At 43.8% G+C, this 20804-nt stretch overlaps 1 protein-coding gene across 1 annotated transcript in view; it reads left to right on the top strand.

Moving 5' to 3' along the window:
• The first annotated feature begins 731 nt into the window (after positions 1-731).
• Positions 732-20804, top strand: part of NIBAN1 (niban apoptosis regulator 1) — a 135672-nt gene continuing 115599 nt past the window's right edge. Inside the window, exon 1 of the mRNA XM_034779778.1 lies at positions 732-1033. Within this exon, the coding sequence (XP_034635669.1) occupies positions 979-1033 (55 nt within the window). The 5' untranslated portion in view covers positions 732-978. The remainder of the gene's footprint in view (positions 1034-20804) is intronic.

The raw sequence follows: 20804 nt of genomic DNA, 5'->3' as shown, positions 1-20804 counted from the left end.
ACGGGTTTCCCACCTGCCATTTAGGGCTTTGAAACTAAGGACCAAGCTCTTAACCTTAGTGTAACATTGGCAGTGATGGCGGAGATTTAGGCACATGGATCCCATAGCATCCCAGCACACCTCTGGGAAAAAAAACATCTGCCCTTGAAATAGGGTGTGTTTCCGCCCCCCCCCCCAATTCCTTGGAACGTGTGTGTGTGTGGGGCTTTTCCTCTGATACCTCCTGTGTGGGAACATATAGTGTCTGAAGGAGCCTCAGTCACCACGCAGGAGAAGTTTCACTTGGTGCAAGCGGGTTTCCCCTTGTTCTGACCCAGGCAGCGTGTGACAGGGGGTGTCGGATTGGCGGGAGGGGGGACGACACAGCTGCTTGTGGCTGCGCTGCGCGGCGCCAAACGGGCTAACACCCCGCTACCTGGCGGAGGGCGGCAGTGTTTCCCCTGGCGGGCTCCGACTCCGAGGCTCTCTCACGGGCTGGGCCCGGAGAGGGGGACCCCCGAACTCCCCGAGGGGGACAGTGGCGCTGAACTGTGACAGCCCCACGGCGGGGGAAGCCGCAGGAGGGGCGGGGGAGCAGGAACCGTGAAGCCTGAAGGGGCAGCAAGAAATGGAGGGAAGTGGGGGGGCGGGGCGGAGGGGGGGAGAAGTTGGGGAGGGAGAAGGGCGGGAGGAGCCAGCTGCGGGAACAGAGGTGAGTGACGACATGGGGGAGCCAGCCCAGGGGCGAGCAGCGCTCTCCCGCCCGGGGAGCGGAGGAGGCGCACGAGAAGGCGGTGCCTTTCGGAGGAAGTTTGCGCACCGACTGAAGAGGAGAGAGAGAAAAACACCCCCCTGATCCGAAGCGGCTGAGCGGCTCTTGCGAAGAGGCGCGCAGCTCCCCACGCCAGCCGCCTCTCCTGCAGACCGGCCCCGGGAGCGCTCGGAGCCGCTCTCGCCTTCCCGCAGCTCGTGTCCGGCGCTGTAGCCCCTGCCCGCGCCATGGGCGGCTCTGCCTCCAGCCTGCTGGACGAGAGCAAATGCAGCTACATCCGAGGTACCGTACGGCGCCGGCCCGCAGACAGTCGGTACAAGTTAGGCGGGGGGACGCGGCGATTCGTGGGGCGGTTCTGAAGTTGCAAAGTATTTGGCGGCTGGCTGCCTCCCAGTCTGGATGCTCCCTGAGACCCAGTGACAGGAGACAGGCAGCGGCCTCACCACCACGTTTGCATCTGAATTTTAATCCGGGGAGGGAGGAGAAGGGGAGGGGGAGAAGCTGGCTGCTTTGGGGAGAAACGATGCTGCTTAAAAGTCTAAGTGTTCGGTGTTCGCAGAAAGTGAAAGCAGCGGGCAGACAGGACAGTGGCCACTGGAGAGATCTGAGAGGTAGGCAGGAGCAATTGATACTTCTGGGTAACTCATTGTAATGAGCACCGACCCTGCTGTATCTGCACCGGCCAACGGATCAGGCAAAGCCTGTTCTCAGGAGCCTCCAGGACCAGACGTGCAGAAAGCAGCACAGCTAGAATGGCAGGTTCACTGCATGACAGAGTGCCCCAGACCTTTCTGCCTGGGACTGGGACAGGGGACTGAATGGGTGGGTTTGGGTGCTAGTGCCCTTTTACAGAGGGACTCCCAGTAAACTAGAGTCCCAGGCTGAAGTTAGTGTACAAATTAGGCAAACTCGGCAAGGGGGAGCGGAGGAGGGCAGGAAACGTACCGGTGGAGGCAAATATTTTTGTTTTTGGAAAGTAAATACATCTGCTTGCATCGCCCTCTCCAGATGGAGACTTTTAAATTTTAGGGGTAACCAGATAAAACCAGGCAGTTGAGACTGGATAATTATCATTCATATATTGAAAGTATGTGAACTATACCATCTTGCCATTGTTGAAAATGCCTTCCATGCTGTCTGGGGCCCATTAAAGTTGTGGGACTTCAGCAAAGCATTTAACCATGTGCTGAATTGAGGAAGGGGGCAGATCACTTCAGAGAGGGCCAACATGATTCAAAGCAAATGATTTTTCACATGCCAATAATAATGCTTTTTTGCTCTTAATGATTGGCCATGCTTTGCCTAAAAATAAACAAATGAAATCAGAGAGGGCCAAAATGCCCTGAAACTGGAAAGAGTGTCCACCTGATGTCAAGACCTCAACTCTGTGGTCCTATAAATGGCACTATCAGCTTTGTAGGCTGGCCCTAAGACCCCGATTTTGCAAAGTCCTTTGAAGCCAATAAAGTTTCCTCTGGGTTTTGGATTAGAAAGATAATCCAGAAAAGACTTGAGTTACCCAGACCACTAAGGGGTTCTGTTACCACCTGCCTTGTAATGTTGGGTGCCTTAATACTATGCCTATGTGGCTCAGAGCTCTGACACCAGTAGCCAGCCTACAAGCATAAAGCATAAACTCTGCCTTCCACCAACCTAATTATTCCTTGCAGAATGACTTCAACAACCCCTGTTCTGGTCTGGAGTTCCCCCAAATCTGTTTCCCTGAGTTCTTAATGACCAGGCATTCAGACTTTTCCACTTCGGCTCATCACCCCTCAAGGAATGAAATCTCTCCCCACTTATCAGTTCACTTTGGCAAACAGACTCCCCACAGTTTGCACAACAGAGGTCAGTTTGGGGTAAAATAAAAGTTTGTTTAATAGAGAAATCATAGAATCAAAGGTGAAACAGTAAGGAAAAGCAAACACAGACAAGTTACACAGAAAATAAACATAAAGATGCAATCTCAGGCTTTACACTTCTATATTATCTAAATTCCCCTTTCGCCTTTCAGACTATGGAATTTGTTTTTATACAGAGCCGGGGAAACTCCCTCCTTCCTTACTTATCCAAGACTGGGATTTTCTTTTCAATTTCAATGTCTTTCAATTAACTTTAATAGTCCACTATTGTCTTCCCCTGTGTTGTTCCATAGTAGGTTGTTGGAATTAGTGTCAGGGAAGCAACTAGCCTGTGGCCCTCCCTGCCTGATTACTTCCCCACACTGAAGTGATGTGGCAGTTGCACCCTAGTTACCATTAGTGTTCTACGCAAAGGGCTAGCCTACACTAGAAGCACTACATGGGTGCTCTATATTGACAGGAGAGAGCTCTCCAGTGGGCATAATAAATTCACTCTGTGAGAGGCAATAGCTATTGACACCTGCTTTTAGGTTGGTGTAACTTATGTTGGTGTAACTTATGTTGCTATTCACACCCCTGAGCAATGTCAGTTATACCTAAGTAAGTAGCAATGTAGACCTGGCTATTTATGCAAGCATAAATTCATAGCCATAATCTGCAAACATCTTTTCCAATGACCATCAAGTACAGAACATTACAAGCTTTTATTAAAAGACCTTACTTGATGTATATTTATACACAATAACGTTGTATACAATCAGTTGATTCAATTGCTTATTCTTGGGGTTCAACCCCTCTTGTTCTCCACTTGGGGAGTCTGGACCTGGATTGTCAAACCTGCTACAAAACTTGTGTTTATATGCTTATTGTTAAAGTGATAAAGAAAATGACAGCTTAATTTTCCAGAATATATATATATATATATATATATATTTGCTTGTAAAGGGAAATAGTTAAAAAGGTGTCAAACATTTTGTTACTGTCTGTCTAGATATATATATGCCCCCATCACTGTAGTAACAGCTGATGTTTATGTGGCCGATTTTATGTCTGAAAATTTGTTTTTGCTAAACAAAATGTGTATAAAAAGGTGTGTGTGTGTGTGTGGGGGGGATCATATAGTCAGTACTGAGACAAAACTTATATTGAGGCCAGTATGAGTCCTACTGGTTCACGGCCAACTGAGTCAAAACCATTTTGGTACAAAATGCAGTCTGACTGCTCAGTGATGTTTGCTATTTTAGTTGGCGTTCACTGCATTATTTAGTTTGTGGTGTGATCTGTGCTGGAGTAAGAATGTAAAACTGCAACTCCTTTAGGAACCTCATGGAAAATGAATAATGAACTGTGTCTCTCATGAGTCTGCTCAAATTAGAAAGATTTAAAATGAAAAAATCACTATCAGATGAAGACTGATGGGCCAAATTGTGGAGGCTACATGGAAGATTTGTATGCTTCCTAATGTGCAAGAGGGGGAGATCAGCTGCCTCTGCAGTTCTGGTAGTTTCCTCCAGACTGTGGAGGATAGACTCAGCACAGGACAGACCCACGAGAAACATGTCAATGGGCTCCTCCTCCTTGGCTCCCCTTCCTGCCATTCATACAGTGCGGGAGGACAAGAGGGCAAGATTTGTCCCAGTATAATTTTCAACTTCAAGCCAGTATCTCAGCTTCTTGGTCATTGAGACCTGATGATGAGCATTGAGAGTCTCTTAAAGGACCAATACCTAGTTACTGCAGATACTAAGAAGATTGTTTTATATGAGCCCTTTAAATGCATGAAAGCAAAAACGTTTGCAAGTTTCTGCTCTTGGCACTCTTGTCTGTGAGGGGAATGGAGAGAGCCATTGCCAGACAGTTAAGAAGTAAATATTTATTTAGAATGAGTCGGGCCATAATCCATTTTCAGTCTGCATACAGTGATCTATTGGAAAGGGTCTTTGTGTAACTAAACAGTCCCTGCTTCAAACTCCTGCTATGAATAATGGTTGATTTTTATTTTTTATTTGTTTTAATTTTGGGAAGAAAGCAGCCTACAGTACTACTTTTAGTGGGAGAGGGGAGGAAGATGGAAGAGTGTCTTTAATTCTTGATACCTATTTAGGACCCAGTCCAACGAGTGCACCCCAAACAATATTCCAGTTGGCTTTGGTGGGGGTTTGCAAGATTCAGACCTTGTTTATCAATGGCTATCTTTTGGTAGAGGTCATGGGACAAGTTCTTCTAGAAACCAGGGAGGATGTGACCATGCTTCTCTTTCGAAAAGGGAGGAGAATAAATCAGTGTTTATATTAGAAAGGCAAGCAATTAAAACAATCTTGCTTAATTTTAGAAAGTCAGTTGAATGTTTTTCACAACAAGGGTAATGGAGGGCTTTAGAAATAACAGCAAAATGAGAAGAGTCAGCTGTTTTTTCCCTTTTGTTGTTGTGTTTTTTTTTTTTTTTTGTCAATAAAACTATATGCTAGTAGCATGTGAATTTCTAAATAACATTAAACCCAAACACTTATTCATGTGACCTCAGTGGAACTATTCACATGAGTAGTCTTGCAGGATCAGGCTTAACAATCGTACTACATATGTCTTATTTTATTTACAAAAAGCATTCAGCTACATATCCTAGACTGCATGGGAATAACTTAGAAAGGGGGAAACACTCCACTGGCATAAAGCCCCAGTGTCTGGCGCTCTGTGTAGATGGAGTGCACCATGTTCAGTAATTATGAATGTCATTTCCACAACCGCCCAAATCGGTGTCAGGGCGCTAGGCTACTATTCCAGCTTGCAGGCCTAGTTAGTATCTGCAGCTCCTGACCTTCCATACCAGCCCCATAAATTTCTGTGCAGAGATCAGTTTAGTATTTTGAGGTGGTTCATCGGTACCCTGATGTAGCAGCTTCGCTCATCTGTCACCCATACAACTCCTATGTGAGGTTTCAGCAGTGCACGAGGCTTTGCCAGACCTCTGCACCAATAGTGAGTTTGGCCCATAATGGGCAAATGTGCATGGTGCTTGACAGATAAAAGATGAAGTCTCAGCTCTGAGGAGTGTACAACCTAAAGACGAAATCCTGAGGTTCTTACTCCATTTTTATTCCATCCCTTTTAAAGTCAGTGGCAGTTTGACTAAGTAAAGATTTGTCTACATGGACAGTCAGGAAACTTAATCCAAATTAACTGAAAGTGTAAATTTGAAGTGGATTAGTAAAACTGCATTATACCCTTCTGTGGACACTCTCATTCAGAATTAAAGTGGCCTTAATTTAGTTTACTTAATTCACAGTATCAGAGGGGTAGCCGTGTTAGTCTGAATCTGTAAAAAGCAACAGAGGGTCCTGTGGCACCTTTGAGACTAACAGAAGTATAGGGAGCATAAGCTTTCTTACCCACGAAAGCTGTTTTACCCACGAAAGCTTATGCTCTCTATACTTCTGTTAGTCTCAAAGGTGCCACAGGACCCTCTGTTGCTTAATTCACAGTGAATTCAAACTGAATTAAGGCCACTTTAATTCTGAACGAGAGAGTCCACAGGGGGTTTAATGCAGTTTAACTAATCCACTTTAAATTCACATCTTTAGTTAATTTGGATTAATTTTTCTGAATGTCTCCATTTAGAGGAGCCCCTAAGTAAAGACTTTGGGATCTGACTCTAAGGGCTTATCTACACTGCTCCGTGTTCAAACATGGTAATAAGATAACCCCTGTCTCACATTTTTACTTGATGTGATGTGCGGTAAGGGTAAGGTTGAATAAGATACATAGTAACATCATGTGGTTTACTTTGCTTACAAATAGACACTCTGGTAGATTCCACGGTTCCGGGCTTTGTTTGTTCCTTGTGTATTTGAGGGGAGTACTAGAGTATAGCAACTTCCAGGAAGAAGAATATTTTAAGGAGAATTTGGCTATGTCTATGCTATCACTTTTATTGGTAAAACTTATGTCGCTCAGAGGCGTGAAAAAAACACCCTTCTGACTGACGTAAGTTACACGGACAGAAGCGCTGGTATGACAGTGCTATGTTGGCGGGAGATGCTCTCCTGCTGACATCACTACTGCTGCTCATTGGAGGTGCTTTAATTATGTCATCAGGAGAGCTCTCTCCTGTCTGCATAGAGTGGCTACGCGGGAGATCGTATAGCAGAGCAGTTGCATCGGTACAGCTTTGCTGCTGTAAGGTCTTTACTGTAGACATATCCCTTGAGGAGAGAGGGTGGAACCAGCTCAAGAAGGGGTTTCAGATACATGGGATAGCATGGAAGGAAATCAAGAGATAAGAAGGGAATGATAATGCCAGGCTCCAGCCCAAACTCAAATGCCTACACTGCAATTTTGTAGCCCTGAAGCTTGAGCTGCATGAGCCCGAGTCAGCTGATATGGGCCAGCCAGGGATGTTTTATTGCAATGTAGTCATACCCTTAAAAAAAAAGTTAGGCCTTGTACTGGGACCTAAAGGTCAACAAATTCAGGCTTTGATGAACCAGTTGGAGAAGTGAATTCCAGAGACAAGGGTCCAACCCTTTGAGAACACCCTGCTATCAGCCCCAGGATTATCAAATCTGGAGACTGTAAACTCAAGTACCCCAACTTACTCAACTATTGTGGCAGCTGGGGCAGGGGCCAGCCATTAGATATCCAGGTCCCAAACCACTGAGGGATTTATACATCTGAGTCAACACCTAAGGCTGTACCTGAATGCAAATGGGAAGCCAGTGTAGTTGTTGAAATGCTAATACAATATATTCCCGGTGGCCAGCAACTCTCAATAGGCAAGTGTCCACATTCTACTTGTAGGTTTCAGAGTAGCAGCCATGTTAGTCTGTATCCGCCAAAAGAACAGGAGTACTTGTGGCACCTTAGAAACTAACAAATTTATTTGAGCATAAGCTTTCATGGGCTATAGCCCACTTCATTGGATGCTATAGAATGGAACATATAGTAAGGATATATATATATACACACACACATGCAGAGAACATGAAAAGATGGGAGTTGTCCTACCAACTCTAAGAGGCTAATTAATTAAGAGAAAAAACTTTTGTAGTGATAATCAAGGTAGCCCATTACAGACAGCTTGACAAGAAGGTGTGAAGATACTTAACATGGGGAAATAGATTCAATGTGTGTAATGGCTCAGCACATGATCCTCACTAGCACATGTAGTTAGCACATGATCCTCACTAGGTATAGCATAAAGGTTACTCATAAAGCCATGTTTCAGAGTAGCAGCCGTGTTAGTCTGTATCCGCAAAAAGAAGAACAGGAGTACTTGTGGCACCTTAGAGACTAACAAATTTATTAGAGCATAAGCTTTCGTGGACTACAGCCCACTTCTTCGGATGCTGGAGTCCACGAAAGCTTATGCTCTAATAAATTTGTTAGTCTCTAAGGTGCCACAAGTACTCCTGTTCTTCATAAAGCCATGAGGGCCTGGATCACCATGCTGAGGGCTGGGTCAGGGAGAGAAGGTCACAAATGTCTAACAAGATGCATATGGAAAAAATATATGTATAGGGCCTTTGAAGTGAGGATCTCAGTATTTTCCTTCATGCAGTAATTACTTCACTCACTAGGATTTTGTGAGGGTTAAGTAACAGAAGTGTATAGGGTAGAGTTTTCAATGTCACTTCAGAGATCTGGATGTTCAGTTTCCGTTAGAAATTGATGAGAATAGGGTATTCTTACAGGGGAACTGGCTCTCTTAATGGGTTGGGGCACAGCTACACTTGCCCAACTGTAGTCCGACACCCCAGGGAAAGGGAATGAGTCCAGGATGAATATGATGGGAGCATGTGAGTCAGAGCTAGGCCTCCAGGGAAATGAAAAGGTCAGCTTGAATTCGGTGAGGGAGAACCCAGAGAGAGTGGACCTGGAAGGGGATGCTCTGTTAAAGAGCAGGAGGATAGGCAGGAAAGGGTCAGTGAGAAGGCCAGGCTGAGCATATAGGAAAAAGGCCAGGGAAGAAAAGACAGGGCAGCTTGCAGTACAGGGGTGGATATCCCAGTTGTCTAGGGACACAGAGATGGGAACCCACAGTAAAAGGTGAGTTCCCTTATATTGCCATGTTCTGAGGGGGTACATTTATTCCCATCAACAATGGGGGAAAAGCAGGGCTGGCTCTGGCTTTTTTGCCACCCCAGGCAAAAAAGCCTCCCGCCGCCCCCTTGTCCCCAGCGGGGAGCGCAGCAGGGGAGGGCGCCAAGCCTGGCTGCGGCCCCGCTCTCCCCAGCCGGCTGGAGCGCCGGGAGGAGGGCGGCAAGCCCGGCTGCGGGCCTGGTCTCCCCGGCTGGCTGGAGCGCCGGGGGGAGGGCGGAGAGCCCAGCCGCGGCCCTGCTCTCCCCGACCGGCTGGAGCACCGGAAGGAGGGCGGAGAGCCCGGCTGCGGTCCTACTCTCCCCGGCCGGCCGGAGCGCTGGGAGGAGGGCGGAGAGCCCGCCATGGCCCTGCTCTCCCTGGCCGGCTGGAGCGCCGGGGGAGGGCGGCGAGCCCGCCACGGCTCCGCTCTCCCCGGTGGCCGGAGCGCCGGGAGGAGGGCGGCGAGCCCAGCCGGGGCCCTGCTCTCCCTGACCGGCTGGAGTGCCGGGAGGAGGGCGGAGAGCCCAGCCGCGGCCCCGCTCTCCCCGGGTGAGCGCCGCCCCCCTCCAGGTGCTGCCCCAAGCACATGCTTGGAGAGCTGGTGCCTGGAGCCGGCCCTGGGGAAAAGAGACTGATTCCAGCCCAGGGGGACTGAAAGCTGAGCCTAACAGATGGGCTAAGGAGTGTTGAAGAAGAGGCAGACCCTAAAAAGAAGAGGGGCTGTGCCTGGCATTGTCTAGTGTAGAAGATTTATTTTATTTATTCTGTTATTTACATTTCCTTTGGATCAACTCTGGATTGTTGTGATTTAGCCAGATAAGTTGTCTCAGCAACCTAACTGCTGGGAGCCCCAGAATCACCTGAGTGGCAGTGGATGACCTGAAACCAGAGTGGGTTAGTCCCTGGTGCAGGCATCCAAATCCCTTAGGTGATTTTGAAAATCTCTCTCCAAAGGAATATTTTCCTCACTGAAAAGTAGTAATCTCTGTGCTGAAAAGCAGCAGCTGTTTAATAGCACACAGCAACACTTGATAGTGGGTTAGGGCTGTGTATCACAGCCAATTATGGCTGCAGGTGGAATGTATGTATGCATGTGTAATTGCCCTATTTGGAATTTGGACAAGACATCAAGGTTAACACCAATGTTAATCTTATAGAAAGTGACATAGGATCCTTAATGAACACAACCATCTAAAAGATGGCACCTCCAGCAGCACAGTGCCTATTGACGTATTAGATCAGTACTGACTCAGAAGGAAGAGTGCATCACTGCTGAGCTGCCAACACCACTTCCTGTACACATGTACATTTAAGAGATTATATGAACTGAGAGTGGAATTAGGTATTTATCTCTCTTCCCTTACCTGTTCAGTTTGATATTTTTAAGGGTTTAGGGCTTTAATACTATAAGATTTTTTGTTGAACATATGTAGTTGCAACCTCAGTTTAAAGGCTTTGTCCATTTTGTTGTTTCTTAAACTCTGTATTTTTGGGACTTTCTTTGTTAGTAGCTCACTGGGGTCCTGACTTCCCCTTACCTTGTAGTACGTTGGAGATCTACAGGTTTCCTTGAAATCCAGCTCCCCCATACCTTACACTGCTCTGCAGAGTTTGGGCACTACCGTGGCTTGCAGTCTTGGGAATTGGTAGGGTTTTCTTGTTACTTCCACACAGGAAGGGGGTATTTAATTTACTATAGGTTTAAAAGAGTTGATTTTTTTTAAGTTCCCCAGGATGTCAGAATGACAAATATATAAGAAATGTAAATGCTAACGGCTTGACCTAAAACCTGCCGAAGTTAAAGAAAGTTTTTCTATCGACTTAAATGGATCTTGGATCAGGCCCTAAAAGAAGGAATTGCAGATTGTTGTCAACAAGCTGGAGGTAGTTTAGAAAAGAGTGACAATGATAAGTAGGAGGCTGGAGGGACTGATTTATGTGGAAAAATTATAACATTTTATAAACCTAACTTGACTAAGCTTGAACTAAATTTGTAGTGGTGGCCGGGTGTGTGTAACATAATTTGTCTAATAGTGGGTGCAACACCCAACAGGGAAAGGCATTATTTAGGGTGGTACTAGGGAGTAGATTACTAGAAGTAATGTGGTGAAATTAAGGAAAAATTTCTTGATAGCAAGATCTAATAGACCATGCCATAGATTTCAAAGGAAAGTAGCAGACGCCTTATTGTTTGAGACATTTAATATTAACAAGGAAAAAATACTTGTGTAATGTCTAGAAAACAATTCTACATAGCTGGAGAATGCACAAGATGACCTGGCAGGTCTTACCAGTTTCCCAATTTAGAGTTAATGGGCCAAATTCTGCTCAGTAATCCATATGCGCTTTATAGGGCCAGATTTTTGAAAGGGTTTAAGAGCAGACTTCAAGTACCCAGCACCCATAATTGGGGCTAGACTTTCAAAGTAGTTCAGCACCCAGAGCTGACTCTAAATATGAGCTGCGCTCTTCTTAAAATTTACCACCAATTGTTGGTTCCAGCAAAGCTGGGAAAAAATGACAGACGATCATTTTTATGAAACGTTTTGCAAAACACTTTTTTGTATGTGTTTTTAAAAAATATATTTTTTAAACAGCTCTAGTGCTAAGCCCTTCTGAAAATTCTGTCCATAGAATGAGGTGGGGGTGCACAGTTGTAACTGAGTAGAGAATCTGGCATGAAGTAACGAACCATACAGAATACCACATTTTTGACTCTTCACTACCAAATCTTCCCTATAATGCTAATTTTCTTTCAGCTGTGAAAACTATTAGTTATTTCTGTTTGTAATGGGCTCCTAGTAATTGTTTTTGTCTATAAGGTTAGTATGTAACTAATAAAAGTATAATTTACAATTGAGGATGAAATTAATCATTTAATGATTAATTAAACGCAATGAACTTCTGAGGATGTTGGACATCCTCAACTTCCAAATAGAACTATGTTCTGTGTGTGAGGGTTTTAGAGACTAGACGGGGCCTATTTTCCTCTTTATTCACAAGGAAGAAATAGGGAAATCAGTTATTTATTGCAGGAAAAAAAACAAAACAACAACGAGGAGCCTTTGTTGCACCTTAGCGACTAACAAATTTATTTGGGCTTTTATTGGACCCGAGTGTAGGGTCACTACAAAAAGTAATTTTCCCTCTGCTGATACTCACACTTTCTTGTCAACTGTTGGTAATGTGCCACCTTGATTGCATTGGCCTCGTTAGCACTACAAAAGTAATTTTCTGTCCCTGGGTATTCACCCCTTCTTGTCAACTGTTGAGAATAGGCCACTTCCACCTTAATTGAATTGGCTTGTTAGCACTGACCTCCCACTTGGTAAGGCAACTCCCATCTTTGCATGTTCTGTAATATATATTCAGCTTACTGTATTTTTCACTCCATGCATCTGATGAAGTGGGTTTTAGCCCACGAAAACTTATGCCCAAATAAATTTGTTAGTCTCTAAGGTGCCACAAAGACTCCTCGTTGTTTTTGCTGATACAGACTAACACGGCTACCGCTCTGAAACTTATTTTTTGGAGTTATACTCTCAAATCCCTTAGGTATTGAGGAGAGAAGTTGGTCCTTGCAACTTGAAGAAAGGCTGCTTTTGCAGGGTGAACACAGGCAGCTGTGGAATTCAGCTGTAACAAGTGAGGGAACCAGTTTGAATTTAATCATTAACAGGGACACTGGAGAATGGAAGAATAAATTGGAATAGATTATGAAAAATCGGGCCTTTTTGGGGGGAGAGGATTACAGGGTAGTTCTCAGACTGTACATTTGACTTTCTGTTAAACTGTAATACATACTTTCAGTTTCTAACTTGCTGTATGTCTGCAAGTAGAACAGAATTTTGCAAAAGACTGGCAAATTCTGATGAGATTTTTTTTCTTTTAATCTGTACAAATTATGCATTGCAGTGTTTAGGGAATCAGTCGTCTTGAATTTTTGCAAGTGAGCTGGATTGTAACTGAGGATATAGTATAAAATGTGACATATATCTGGAGCTGTCTATGTATATTTATTTCATATATAGCACTTTTCATCTGTAGCTCTCTTTCTTTCAGGAAGGTATTAGGAAGATGCACTTGAGTTTGGGCACTGGGCCCTGCAAACGTATCAGTGTCCAGTGGCAAAGCGTAGGCTTTGTTACACCAAAGCAATCCACATCTTCTCATGTTTATGCAAAAATTAAACAAAGAACAGTAAAATGCCCATTCTTCTCTGAGAAGAGGTGCTAATTTGGAAGTTGCTACAGAAGTTGAGTTTGGAAAATAAAAAGGAAGATTTAAAGGAATATTGGATAGGCAGGAGCATCCTACCTTAGAAAACACTTGAGCATTGCCTCCTAGGCAATGGGTGAGGAAAGAACAAATATAAACCAAGACAATGGACCCAGAACTGCAGTTGCTGCGTGGGAGTTGCACTGAGTGACTCTAGCTCTGCACTCAATTCTTAAAATTTCCAGATTAATTTTGTTTTTGAGTTTAACCTTCGCTGTTATGTTCTGCTGCATGCTATTTGCTAGGAAGTAAATCCAGGCACAGGAACACATCCAATACCGCCTTATAGGCTAGGCTTCACCAGTAGGCTTCACACTCAGTAAGAAGTTCTGCATGCTGATTGACTTTGCCAGCAGTCCTGGGGTTCTTGTATACAGATGTATGGTGGTGTCACAGGGTGGCTGGCCCCTTTAAATGAAGCAGGTCCATCACCCCTGTGCTAGAACAGGTGCTCCCAGTTTGGCCAGTTAAGATGGTGGGCCAGCATCTGGGGCTATAAAGAGCCAGGCTATCAATAAGGTTGGTGGGCTAAGAGTGGGAATGGGTTGCTTGGGAGTGGCTACCAGCCTCCCCCTACCTCTGGGTGGGGAGGTAGTGGGAAAAGAGCCTTTTGGGAGAAAGTGTTTTGTTAAAAGGTCATGGAAGAATCCTGCAGTGGGCTCTGAAGCAGGAAGGACTGGGAGAGACAAGGGGGAAAATACTGTAGGACCTGTAGCTCAGGGTGGGCTGAGGAACAGTGTTTGTGATTTGCCTATGTTTAGAAAATACAGTTATGCCTCGAAAGAGACTTCAGGTGTGGCAGTGGGCTCTTTGTGGGCTGGGGACAAGTCTGTGTCTTATGCATGGCTTAAAGGGATATATCCTTACGTGCTGCATTTTCTGAAACTTCCGCTGTAGGCAGATATCCTGCAAACTAGTGGCCATCTTGCGACTTGTCTTTGTAAAATTTGTGGCATGGGAGCTCAGTGGAAGAATCTGTAATCCAGTTTCTAACTTTCTTTAAGAGTATTTCTAACTGATATTTTACAAAGTACATAAGGCTTACATAATACATGGAGGTTACAGTATTTAAACATCGCTTCCCGGGTCTCCGAGCTCTGGTCAAGTGAAAAAATTCTCTAAGTTATAAGAGAATGGGTGTACTGGTGTTTTGCAGGCTTCTGTGAAGACAGGGTTCCTGCCCACAAGAGATTACAATCTGTATAAATAGCATAATGGTACACAATGATTTAGCTGTTCACCAAATGAGGTAGATGTAAATGAGCCAAAGATTGATGCATAACTGCATAATTATGCTAATGCTATATTACAATATATAAACCATATGGACAAAGTTCTTCTCTTGGATACATTGATAGAACCCCACTGACCTCAAAGGATCTATACTGGAGGAGAATTCACCCCGGAATGTTAGCTGATGTTATGGGTAACCAAGACACGGGATCAAATTGAGCTCACGACTACGCTGGTGCAACCCCTTTGGCTTCAAATGACATTATTAACAAGATGGCTGTCTTCAGTTCAGAAAAAAGAACAGGAGTACTTGTGGCACCTTAGAGACTAACAAATTTATTAGAGCATAAGCTTTCGTGGACTACAGCCCACTTCAGTTCAGAAGTGTCAGTTACAATTAAATTTAAACCATGCTTCAGTATAGTCATGGTGAGAAATGTTTCTGGCCACTTACATTTTCAGATTGTTGCTTGGAGCAAAATGGGTGCAGTTTTCCTTAAACACCACCTCACTTGAGTTAAAGCAAGGTAAGTTTGGGAGGAGGGTAATTAAATGATTCATACCTTTGTTGCTGCTATTTGGCTAGAGACTGCTTTATGTAAGGCTGAGTTAAGCATTGGTTACTATTGGGAAGACTTTCCTGGCTATAGAGCAAGATTATAAACTTTCATTTAAAAAAAATCATTCAGCTGAAAACATGAACAATTGAGGGAAGGCCCTAAAAGTGGATTCTGTAATATTCTTGTACCTGACTTTCCCAGTGTCTCTTCCAGGGTCATAAGAGGCTCTGGAATCAGTCTTGAGTGAGTGGAACTCAGCCACATCCATAACCTTAGCACCGGTTACCAGAGAAACAGTCTTTATCACTGGGCAGAGGAAGAGAATGGTATATATTATGGAAGAAATAAAAATTGAGGAGTTAGTCAACATTTTTGTGAAAACTGTATCCTGTTTTTTGACCACCACTATACATAAAAAACCCCAGGCCTTGATTCTGTATACAGCACATGCTTAACTTTACACAAGGATTCCCAAGATCTCAGTAGGATTGATTACATGGTTAAGTCCTAAAAGATTCTTAAGACCTCAGTCTCAATTTGTGACAAGGCCTCAGGTGTATCCTAGGCCTTAAGGATTGATCTTCAGCCATCGCCAGCAACAAAAATCTTCAAACCTGCATAGTATTGGGCATTAGCAATGCTTTTAAGGGCATAATTCAGTTTATATTTTTTGATACTGGGAAAAGAATTACTTGAGGGACAGCTGGCACCTAAGAGGGAATATAGGAAGTTAAAAAGTCTGAATCATTCTGGTATCTCTTGATTAGATAATAATAATAATAAAAAAAAGAGATTGATGCCTTGAATTGAAAGATCTGACATTCCTGAGGGTTACACTATGGATACAAAAGTCCCAAAGCCACCTTCTGTGGTGTGTGCACAATAAACCACCAAGTGTGTTTTGTGCCTTAAGAAAATCCCAGTTCAATGCCAAATAATTCAAGTGTTTTTCACGTAGCTACTACTTCCTTCTCAATAAACGATGGACCAGATTGAGTCATTAATGAACAGGCCTAAGTAGAGGGAAGGTGTAAAGCACCTGAGCTCCTGACAGTGACTACTGGATCTTTTTGAAGCCTATCTCTGCACCCACAATAGGCAATGGGGAGTTGTTGCTGACTTTAATAGGGGCAAGAGCAAGCCCTCGGACAGCACAGGAACTGGGCCAACCCTTTACGCAGGTGCATGTGCAGTATGCACTCTACTCTGTGGCTGGCCCATTTTGCTGCCTAGAGCAAGGTCAAAGCCCTGACTCCTCATCATCCCTTTGGAGAAGCAAATGCCTGTGTGTTTGGGGGTTTGCAGTTATGCCCTCACACAGGGGTCAGCCACATTAGAGGAAGGCTCTTTGCATCGTCCCCACTTTGCACATACGTGTAAGGGCAGGCTATGATCTGGCCCTATGAGATTTTTCTTTTTAAGATTTGTACTGTAAGTGAAATCATTGGTTAACTGACAGCCTTGCAAATATAAGTGCTCTCTACAGCACTGGCAGGAACAGTGGTTTCCCTTCCTCTCCCCTCCCCCTCCAGTGTGGCCTCAGGCTGGACCTGGACAGATCACCTGTAAAAGACAAACAGTTCAGTCTCTGTTCATTCCATCTTTGGCCTCTCTGATAAGAAAACTAAGAAGAGTGTGACCAATGCCAGCTGAGGTGATAATGATGTTTACAGCGTGAACTCTTATCCATTTGAAATTGGGCTGATACCACAAACTCATTTTGCATAAACCTGACACATGTCAGAGTAATAAATTTCAGGTACTCTGGCTTATATTCTAAATCAGTTATACAGTGCTTCTAAGGCAAATTCAGATTTCTAACTTGATCCTCTTTCACTGCAACAAGAGATCTTTTAGAAAGGGAATTCAGAACTGGGTTTGAGATCTAATGTCAAGCTGTCTGGAATGGCTCATGAGCATGAGTACCAACCTCAGGGCAGACTGTTAAGAAGCAGGACACAAATCCCAAACTAGTTGTGAGTTCTATATTTAGATTTTACCAACCAGTATCGAGTGTGAACTTCTCAAGCACTAGAATAGCCAACCTTATAATAATTAACTAAAGATTTAATAACTAAGAAATAAGAATTATTTAGAAGGTTAAAGCAGGTAAACAAACACACACAAATGTACAGTCTTAGGTTCCAAAAGACAACTGAAGTTTCTGTAATATGCAAGCTCTATCCGTCCTCTAGGGCGAACCCAAGCTAAGCAGCTGGGGATCCCTTGCTTATGCTTGTGAATCTTTGCCCCTCACCGTAGAGATAATTTCTTCTTGACAAGGATTTTTATTCCCTTCCCCCAGAGTTCAAGCAGATGGGATGAGTACTTGTGCATGTATTCTCTTCATGGATGGGGTGAAAATAATCCACAAAGTCTTTTGTCCACTGATGTTCCTAACTAGCTTGTCTGGTGTCTGTGGGCCTTTTTTTTTTTTTTTTTTTGCTGGAGAGGAGAGGACACCTCTGTGTAAACTAGTTTTTTTACATTTGCTAATACTTCTCTCTGACTGGGCTTACAATTTCAGACCAAATACTTTTATGGTAACCCAGCAAATGCTTAAATGTTATGTCCCAGCTATGCAGTTCTCCGTGGTCAGTGAGGACTAGTGGCCTTGATGTGAGCTGGCGCTTGGTCTGCCAGCATCACATCTATTTCTATGGTAGCACCTAAAAGCCTCTACAAAGACTAGAGCTTTATATTAAGCACTGCACAGAGTGAGACAATCCATGATTTAATGAGCTTACAGTCTTAAGTAGACAAGACATATAAAGAATGAAACAGAGGTAAAGTAACTTGACTAAGATGACCTAGTACCAGAACCAGGAATAGTACCCACATCTTCTGACTCCCAGGCCAGTGCTTGAACCACCAAACCATGATGCCTGTCTATAGTGTAGTGTATGCTCAGCTCAGTGACAACCTAGAAAGAGTTAATATCTTGTAATATGTGGTAGAGTTGAATCCGGCTGTTCTTTTAATCCCTAATGATTGATTTATACTTTCATGCCCAGTCTTTGCAAAAGGTCTAGAAACTTGCTTGTATAATACTAAATAATCGGAGATTTTCCTTTTATACATTTAGGTTCCACAAATCAAGGGAGCCAACAAGCTTTTTGGAACTCAAAGGCTGGCTCTTTCAGGCCTTGTCTACACTACAGGGGGAGATCGATCTAAGTTACACAACTTCAGCTATGTGAATAATGTAGCTGAAGTCGACGTACTCAGATCTACTTACCGTGGGGTCCACACTACGCTATGTCAACAGATCGATGGGAGAGCGATCTGCAGTAGATGTAGCGGGTCCACTAAATTGATCACTGATGCATCCATCGCAGTGTGTCGATCCCCAAGTAAGTGTAGGCAAGCCCTCGGTGCATATGGGATTGTAAGGTTCCCTTGCAGAGCATCTCAAATAGCTTGTTTGGCTGAGCAGCACCAACACAGAATTTCTGCTACTTTTGAGACCTAAACACGAGCAAAATCCAGCCAAGGATTTGGCCTTATATGCATTAGCAATATTACAAGAAATGTAATCCCCATCAAAGAGTTATTCAGCATTCTCTTCAATTGCATGCAGGCATACCATCCTTTAAAAGGTAGAAAGGATAGCACTAACAAGAATTCTGGCTCAGAATACAGCCAGTTCATCTGTGTTCCTTAAAGTAGCACTTCTTAAACCCATCTCATTGGTTATCTTTGTAAAACTCTAAAATTTGTTTCGCAAGTGATCTCTCTCTTCCTATGTATGAAACCACAGTTGCTATTTGTGATTCTAGAATGTGTTTCATAGTTACGCTGATGATGACTGAAGACCTAATTCTGCAAGCAGCTCTGCAGGTGATGCCGACACAGAGCTCCTTCCTGGATCAGGGTCTAAGTATATATATGGAAATACGATTTTTTTCCCTTTTTTTTGCTTTTCTTTTAACTCATAGCGAAACTTTGATTATTCTCACTTCACTGTTCTGTAAAGCTGACCATTCACACTAAAGGAAAAGGTAGCTTCATTCCACTTCAAGGAAAAAAATGTAATAGCAAAGCTCTGTACTGAAGTTTCATATTCTTAAGACATCATTACTTTTACAAAATAAACCACAGGCCTTTAAAGCATATTCAGTGAAGTATTATCATAAGTATTTTTCATAATAAAGGATATTCACTGATCCAGTGTTATAGGTAGCACTGTGTATAATGTAGGTTGCCAGACATTTTCCATTGTAAGACCCTGGTTTTGGTTGCTGATAACTTTACCAAACTCTAACCATTTGGGCTGAAATTTTCTCTGTCAGGTGGCTGCCTCAAACTGAATTTTTTGGGAAAGCGTCAGCTAAAATGGGCTAGCAATTTGAGAGCTAGGTTAGGAAAAAATACATTATGCCTAATTATTACACCAGTTCTGAGTATAAGCTCTAGATCTCCGTCCTTTGGAGTGAGGACTTTAAATGTAGTGTTGGGAGGGCAGGACATGCTGATGTTAGGAGAGAGTGTGTGTGTGTGTGTGTGTGTGTGTGTGTGTGTGTGAGAGAGAGAGAGAGAGAGAGAGAGAAAGAGAGAGGGTGGGGTGGGGTGGGGTGGAATGTATAGATCAGATTGGGAACTCTTTTGTTTTGTGAGTGCTGTTTTGATTGTAACCTTCACATTGTGTTGTAACCTACAAGAAGGCAGATTTTGTGCCAATTTTGTGACGCAGGCCTCTATGCACCATGGTCTAAAACAAGACCACCAGTAGGCCACTGAGAAGCCACAACATGGTAATAACTTTCAGTCCTTACTGAAATGGGCTTGATTTGAACATATTAGCTAAAGATTAAAGGCGTTTATACTCTATTCTTGGTCCTTGAATCATCCAGGCCTCCATCGAAGCTGATTTACTAGAAGAATATGATTTTTAATCTGGTTTACAGCATCTCAAATTGCATAAACAAATCACGTGTTAATGGGAAATCATACTGTTGTCAGATGCTACCGGTGTGGTGCTCTGCTTTCTTCTGTGTTGATATCACTCTTCTGCGTGCGTATGTTCCCTCTGTGTGCTGTCCCAGCTCTGCAGATAGCTGATACAGCAGACCCGAAAAGAACCCCCAATGACCACAGAGTCTAGTAAGATGCAAAGTCACGTCGACCAGGTTTATTGCGATCTCGGACACAACTGCAGTTCCCCGTAGATTACTTAGTCTACCGGGCATACTACGAGAAAGTGCCTCTTGGCAAGGACCCGGCTCAGTGGCGGGACTTTCCACTGCCCCCTTGGCTGGACAAAGATATCCACTCAGGGATGCATTCTTATACACAGATACAAACAAGTTACACATCACTCCTGACGTATTGAGGTACAACCCCTCTATGTAGTAAGGTGCTGCCTCTCACCTTGTACATGTTGGTTCGATCAAAACAACTCTATCCATCATTTTACCCTTTTGCCCCTGTCATTGGGATGGGTCGGCCTGTTCCATGTTATCTGTGGAATGTTCCAGTATAGTGTATGTTCTGATATCTGGTGTCCAGTACCTTTTAGGTATGTCTCTTTTTGCAGCATCAGCCCTTTCCTTGCCAGCTTCTGTGAGCAGGGCCTGCCTCTGGCTCACAGCTTAACTTTGCTTTATGTTAGCAAAGTCTTGACCTTTACTTTAGTTTAGGTCTCAGGCCTCATACTGGCCCTCTGATACCAAGGTTTATATCTCAGGGCCTCCTCTTACTACACATACCATTAAGCACTTCCTCTCTTGATGCTCTGAAGTGATCTAGCATGCTTACATCCCACTGATAAGTATTCAGTGGCAATTATTTTCATCTTTGTTTAATAATGGAGAAGGATTATTAGTCACAACTCTCATATGGAAATATATAGGGAGGACACCATGTGTTTTAACACATTCTTTTGCTTGCAAAGTATTTGAAAACATATTAGAGTTGCCTAGATTATCGGATACATTATTGGAGGCCAGTTCCAGTAAGTTACTCGTGTAAGTCAACCCTGTGCAAGCTCCATTTTACTCCAGTGCAGATCATCTACATTAGAGGTGTTGCTACACAGGTGCAAAT

Source organism: Trachemys scripta, chromosome 8 (assembly GCF_013100865.1).
Source record: "Trachemys scripta elegans isolate TJP31775 chromosome 8, CAS_Tse_1.0, whole genome shotgun sequence".
Taxonomy (NCBI): Eukaryota; Metazoa; Chordata; order Testudines; family Emydidae; genus Trachemys; species Trachemys scripta.
Note: the sequence above shows the minus strand (reverse complement) of the source record. Positions and strands in the feature narration are given on the sequence as shown.